Source organism: Cupressus sempervirens, chromosome 6 (genome assembly GCF_028749045.1).
Source record: "Cupressus sempervirens isolate cs-2001-9-10 chromosome 6, ASM2874904v1, whole genome shotgun sequence".
NCBI lineage: Eukaryota > Viridiplantae > Streptophyta > Pinopsida > Cupressales > Cupressaceae > Cupressus > Cupressus sempervirens.
This window is the reverse complement of record NC_143123.1, coordinates 700,920,136-700,927,401: the sequence shown is the minus strand read 5'-3', so window position 1 is coordinate 700,927,401 and position 7,266 is coordinate 700,920,136. Positions and strand designations below refer to the sequence as shown.

At 32.9% G+C, this 7,266-nt stretch overlaps 1 protein-coding gene across 2 annotated transcripts; it reads right to left on the bottom strand.

The window, feature by feature from the left end:
• Window positions 1-3,121: 3,121 nt before the first annotated feature.
• On the bottom strand, window positions 3,122-6,052 carry LOC149554202 (ADP/ATP translocase 2, mitochondrial-like). Of its 2 annotated transcripts, none has more exons than XM_089789443.1 (4): window positions 5,945-6,052; window positions 5,341-5,688; window positions 4,631-5,002; window positions 3,122-3,510 (listed from the first exon to the last, which is right to left on the bottom strand). In XM_089789443.1, the coding sequence occupies exons 2-4, from the start codon at window positions 5,680-5,682 to the stop codon at window positions 3,214-3,216; spliced, it is 1,011 nt and encodes a 336-aa protein (XP_089645569.1). In that variant the 5' UTR covers window positions 5,683-5,688; window positions 5,945-6,052; the 3' UTR covers window positions 3,122-3,213. The 2 variants fall into 2 exon arrangements, with proteins under 2 accessions (XP_089645569.1, XP_089645567.1); XM_089789441.1 differs by having other exon boundaries at window positions 5,903-6,033.
• Between the last annotated feature and the right edge of the window lie 1,214 nt (window positions 6,053-7,266).

The following is a 7,266-nucleotide window of genomic DNA, read 5'->3' as shown; positions in this document are numbered from 1 at the left end:
TGCATCAGTATCTCTTTGAATCACTCCTCACCTTTAGCTTTAGGGATCCACAATCCTAGTCTTAGGGATCCACCAATCCAAATCAATCCACCAAGCCTCATCTTTCGAGATCCACAATCCTAGTCCTAGGGATCTCCGAAACCCATCTTCCGCCAATTTGACTCTTTGAAATCCTGTTGCATCAGCTTTTTTAATCCCCTCATCCATCTCCCCATCCTGGATTCCTTTTATAGCGCTCCGCTCCTTCATCCTCTGCAATCCCTGAGATCTTAAGCTTGCTTCCTCTTGTGCCTCTAATTCTCCCTTTATCATTCTCCCGTAGTGAGAGTTTGAGCTAACCAAACCTCTTCTCTTAAGAAATCTGATTCTTCTTGCTCATCTCGGATTCTTGTACTTTTCAAGAGTCATCGAGCCTCGCTTTCTCTCCCCACCGCCTTCTTGAGGGGGCATCTCACAGTCCATTCTCTCCTCTTCTGCTCTAGCCTTGGGCATCTTATTTTCTTATCTTTGATGTCATGCCACTTGCGGCATCACATCAAAGAGGGGCAAAATGTAGACACCTAAAAAACCTTTAGAAAATAAAGTATTTTTATTTTCTAAAAAATTCCTGATGACATCATCATTTATTAATTAATTAATTAATTTTTATGCCATTAAATCCCTTTATCTTAATTAAAAATATTTAATTAAGAAATCCCTCCCAAAAATGTTTAAATCTTATTTAAACATTATTTCCTTATTTATTAATTATTTAATTAATAAATTGACCAAAAATCCCAAAAATAAATAATTTTTTTTTTTTTCCCCAAAAGTTGGCCAATTTCCTTAAGACCAATAACCTCTTCCAAAATCTTCTAATCCTTCTTTAATTTCGATTAAAGGCTAATCTCATCATTTCCTACCCCTAATCCCAACTCAAAATATTTAATCAAGATTAAATACTAATCCTCATGTTTATTAAAAATATTTTAATAAATATCTCCTCAACCCAAACCCTTGAAATAAATAAAACTTTATTTATTTCATAAAATCTTATCCTAGGAAGTTCTAGACTCTTCTAGAAAGTCTTCATCCTCATCCAAAGCCTAGACTCTTCTAGAAGATGTCTTTAACCCTAATCCTAATCCCCTCCTAACCTTGTCACATTCCCTAAACATGGGTTAAGACTTGCTAACTCAAGCCAAAGTTAACAAATATCTCCTCCTTCACCCACCCTCATTAATTGCAATCCACTTGCCATCCACTTGCCTAGTCCTAAGCCATCTCTAACCCTTCCTCTAATCATTTTTACAACCCTAAGCAAGCTTAAAACCTCCCTAAACCCCCAAATTCGAATTTCATGGTATCTCTCACAAATATCTTCAACCACAAAACTTTATAAAGCCCACAAAGTCATAAATGTTCTTACAAAGCACTTATGAAGGGTCTTTATGAAGATTTTATCCCTTGAGCCTCCTTTGTTGACTCATCATTCCCCTTTCCTCCATCCTCTCACCATGTGACATGTGTCACTCCTTGATTGGTTGTAAGGAAGCACAATCCATGTGCTCTCCTCTCATGCAATCTAAGCCCTCCATAAGCTTTTTCCCATCCTTGCATCTTAGCCCTCAATCCCTCAAGCCTCTTGCCTATAAATTGGATCCTTTCCCTTTGCAAAATAACACAATCCATGAAGTAAAGTTATAATGCTATTTTGAGAGCCAAATCCATACTAAAGCCATCTATCCACACCAAAAATCCACAATCATCCATTGAAGCCTTTCGAAGCATATTGAGCATACATCCTATCCATTTAGATAAAGCCACTCAACAAGAGAGCTTCTCATTGAGAGAGCCCATTAATGGCTCATATTTTCAATTGAGAGCTCATCTTAGTCTATCTTGAAGTTTATGAATTTTTTTTAGTTTGTAGAAGCTTTATTTAAATTTGGTTTCTATTAGCATACTAACATTGATCATATACAGATAACACTTATCATTATCACTTTTTGTTAAGTAAAGAACGTTCAACATGATTTAAAACATTATTACAAAATGTCCACTAATAATGTGAAAATATATATATATATATATATATATATATATATATATATATATATATATAATTATAGATGATTATTTTATTATTTTTGGAATGAGAATACAAGTAAACCTAAAGAAATCAATTACATCCAAATTAACAAAATTATTATGGAAATTAATGAATAATGAAAGTAAACATGCAACATTCCAAATTGGCAAACATGGATGAGAAAAAGAGAGGACAAACATAGATTTATACAATATATTATCAATTAAACTATGAAAATATCAATCTTATCTTTCTTATTTTAATAAACATTAAAATTTTTTAAAACAACTTGCATGAATTGAATAGGAAACAAATTATATCAAAATTAAAATAAATTTGGACACAACATAAAGGCTACCATACTTTCAATAACTTTATTTTTATTCATTAATCAATTCACCATTCTTCTTACATTCACTTTTTATACAATGTAAAATGAAAAAAGAATTATCAATTAGATTATACCAACAATAATGATCACTAAATTTTTCATGTAAACTAAATGAAAACAAATACCATCTCAAACATTAAAATATGCTCATCTATCAAATACCTTCTCCTATGAAAGAGTTTACTCCCGACAAGTTTTCTATTTTTTTTTTTTCCACCAACACCCTATATCTAGTATGCACCTCTTTCTACTATATACTCTCCAAATGGCCATTTGTAGACATTCCCCTTTGTAGAGTTAGAAACTCCATTTTATGACAAGGTTTTGGTGACCATTATAGCTGTAGCACAGTAGTGTAAAAATTAAAAGCAATTATTTACCAAATTTATTACTAAAATGTTGCACCAAAGATAATAACTAGCAAATATTTAAGAACTACAAAATTTTGTAGTTGCGATTAGATTTGTTTAGTGAAGAATAGAGAGCATCATTTAGAAATAGTACTGACAAGATTTCCAATAAAAATTTAAATTAAAAAAAAGTAACTTGTCAGAATGATAGGTTTCTATTTTTCATTGCCAAAAAAAATATATCAACGAAAAAAAGTTGACAATTTTTTGATAAAAATTTATAAAATTTAGGAACAGAACTCCCACATATAAGCCTTTCAACTGAAAGTTAAATAGTATTTATTGGTATAAGGAATCAAAACCACATATAATTTCGTCATCATTGGATAATCATCCATAACTTAAGCACCTCCAGAACCATATTTCTTTCCAAAAACAAGCAATTGCAATTGGTCATAGAAAGCTAGAACACCAGCTGCAGCTACACTTCGTAACACATTTGCTCCTGCCCCCTTGAATAGAGACTTGGCACCTTCCTCCTTAACAATGTATGTGAAGCAATCAAATGAGCTCTTGTACTTCACAGTCTCACCAGATGTCATCATCATTCTGCGACGAACAGTATCCAACGGATATGATGCAAAACTAGCGCCATTTGTAACACCCCATCCAAGTAGGAAACTCAACAAGAAGTTACCCTGTAATATAATATCCACCATTAAAAAATCAATAATTTGGTGCTATATTCAAGAATTCGATCTCTAATACTTTTAATTATGTTCCTAGGTGAAGTTGAGAGTGCACCTTAAAACATTAAAATGTGATGAGTACAATGTGGCAACAAAACAAATTAAATGTGATAGTAAGTTAAATGAAATTTGATTTTGAAATACAAATTTACAATTAAGTACGGTTAAGTTAGAGTAGTGTACTTGCTATTTTTTCAAGAAGGTTAAATTCATTGTGAGTAGTATTAGGATGGATGACCTCTTAAGAGTGCTAAGTGTACTTTTCATTCTCATGAGAGATGGTTCGAGAAAAATTCTATGATTAAGTGTGCTTAAGTTAGAATAATATTGTACTAGGTAACTTCTTAAGAAGGTTGTAAGTAGTACTAGGATGGATGACTTCTTAGGAGTGCCAAGTGTACTTTTCATTCTTGCGAGACATGGGTTCAAAAAGTTTCAAATAGAATAATGAGGTAAGTGGGCTTAATCTTCAAGGAAATCCTATGATTAAGCATGCTTGAGTTGGAGCAATACTAAGATGGGTGACCTCCTTGGATGGCCTGATGTTTAATCCCTCTAAGCATCACCTAGATGTAGTAAGTGCAAAGTATTCTCATAAACCGTTACTTATGAAAAATGGGTCAATGAATTTGATAACCATAAAGTTGAATCCTAATAACAATATCACAAAATAAATTTTTGTAAACTACTACTTTTCAATCTCGCTAGAGATGGGTTCAAAAAGTTTATAAAGAAAATAGCAAATTATGTGGGCTTAATCTTTAAGGATATGCTATGATTAAGCAAGACTAAGATGGGTGACCCCCTCGAAAGGTATGATGTTTTATCCCTGTGAGCATCACCTAAATGCAATAAATGCTAAATATTCTTCTAAACCATTACTTAAAAAACATAGATCAATGAATTTCACTCAAAAAATATACAATTAGAATCCTAAAAACAATATCACAGGATATATTTTTGTGAACCACTACTTTAAACATCAATCAATAAATAAATTTGAGTCCAAAACTAAGAAATTAGAATTCTAATTCTGTTAAAATACCTCCTGTTATCGACAAAGACTTACCTCAAGATCACCTGTCAGAAGCACGGGCTTGAGAGAGTCATAGAATCCGAAATACAAACCACGATACACAATAATTCCTGCCAAGGACACATTAAATCCACGATAGAGGCCAGCAATACCATCTGTTCTTAAAGTCTTTTTGTAGACATCAAGGAGACCATTATACTGGCGCTCTCCTCCTTTGCTGGCAGACTTGGCATCATTAGTCAACCGAGTTCTGGCAAAGTCCAAGGAATACACAAAAAGAGAGGATGTTGCACCAGCTGCACCTCCAGAAGCAACATTTCCTGCAAACCATTTCCAATACCCGTCCCTCTCCTTCTTATAACTGAACAGACTCTTGAAGTAATCTTTGAAGGCAAAGTTCAGAGCCTACACTCATCCAAATTTCATACAATCAAATCCCAATTATAAGAAAAATCCACAGGAACTAAATTGCACTGAAGCAGGGGAGCTTATAACCACTACGACTTAAACAAAACTCACAGAAACTACATTCCAATGACATGAGTTTTTAAAATGATCATCGTAGATGAAAAATTCAAAAATTTGGCCAATTTTTCCACAAATTTTTGGCTGAGCTTTTCTAAAAACTCGCCCTTGTTAACCTGGCCGAACTAAAAAATTCGATAAATTTTAACTGCTCAACAAATAGTCTGCAATTTTTACATTAATGATGATCGTAACCCTGAATTCGAACACCATATTACCTGAGTGGGAAAGTAACGGAGAACATTGACTGCATTCCCTCTCCAAAGTGAAAGTGCACCTTCATTCTTGATTGTTCGAGAAAAACATTCCCTAATTCCCTTGTAGGGATGAGAGAGACGGCCAGATTTTAACATTTCATCTTGGTTTTGAATCAGCAGTTTCACTCTTTCAATGGGAGCACAGGCAGTTTTTGACACTGCAGCAGAAACCCCTCCCATGAGAAAGGTAATCATAAACCCTGATAAACCCTGCTCGCTAGGTGCAGCGATAAATACAGGGGACAAATACCCTGCTCTGCTTCTGCCATTACCCATGGAAGGAAACTCTGGTTTCTCTGCCATTTTCACCTGTTCCCAAAAAATATCAGAAACACATTAATTGCCTCAAATATCTCGTATGACAAGCTGTTGATCCATCCACACAAACAAAGCTCAGAATGTTGCTAGAATTTTTACGAATATGATTGTATATAAATTGCGAAGCACGTTTCTAGACTACATTGTGTGAAATAATCAACGAAATACAAGAAGAACACAAAGAAGAGTTTTTTAAATTTCTGACCATATTACATGATCTTTCTCATTCTGGATCGTAGAATATTACCTGCACCCACAAATCTGCTAAATACTCGCTCTCGAAGAGACAAATTATGATATCACGACTCAATAAACAATCCTCCAAACTTCCAAAGCTGCACCAGTTGGATTTACCATTATAGTTTGAATGTCAATATGTATGATATTTATAGCAGGAAACTTCTTGTTGATATACTAAAGCTATACTTTCGCCGGCGCTGACTAAACTGAGGTGGCTGTCCTGACCAACAATTTGTTAGAGACTGAGATATATAACATGTGACTATTTATTCTTGGTCTTTGGTCTTCGCGGACATGATATTTGTTGTCTTTGATACGTAACTGTAACAGTTTTCAGCACGTTGCATTTTTCCAGAATATTTGTGCTGTTTGGTCTTTTATTAAGGACATGACTATCTTCCAGTTCCAATTCACTAAATTTAAAAAAACTAAAATATAATAGATTTTGCAAGCAAATTTGGAAAAAATAAATTATATTTTAAATAATTAGTGCATTTTATGTCAAGATTAATGGGCGTCTTTGACTGAATAAAAGGTATCATCTTGAAATTCATATTTGATTTTTGATTTTGTATAGTCAATGTATCTAATAAAAGCATTGACGTTTGGAACTATAGTATTTCATATTTGAAATATTTTATAAAATAGAATAGACATTTAACATTAAAAGAATTATTTGTACATTATGATAACCATTGATTTTTTAATACAAGCTTATGTAGTATGTAATTTTTTTATTAGTACGGTAGTTGTAGGGTTTTTAATATGTCGAGTAATTTGATATATTTAAATAATAATATAAATCTTTTATTTTGTGCACAACTTGTTAATGTAGAATTTTGTAGTTGAAAAATATCTTTCCTAATTAAAATTTTTGAGTTGACTTTTTTTTGCATTGGCAACAGAGTGGTTTCAAATAATATTTTATTTTTCATTGTTTTGAGATAGTGTAACTATTATTTTAGATAATTATGTACTAAAAAATCGTAATATGAAAATATAACTTCTAATGGACCAAGAAAACAAAAATGAAATTAGATACAACAAGACAAAATTGTTATATTTTAGTCATCTGCACTCAAGTAAGTGGATTTTCACATAAAGTGGATGGAATCGGTTGAGTAAGTGGATTTTCACATAAAGTGGATGGAATCAGCGGTTCGCAAGATTAGGATACTTAAGGTTTATGAAATAACACATCAATAGTGGAGATTGAAAGGTGAACAAATGGCTAGGAGGTTGAGAAATGGAGGGTGGAGGATGGATAGGATTTATATTATCAAAAGAATTAAATTTTAGAAGATGGATCTAGTAGGTTACAAATGAAAT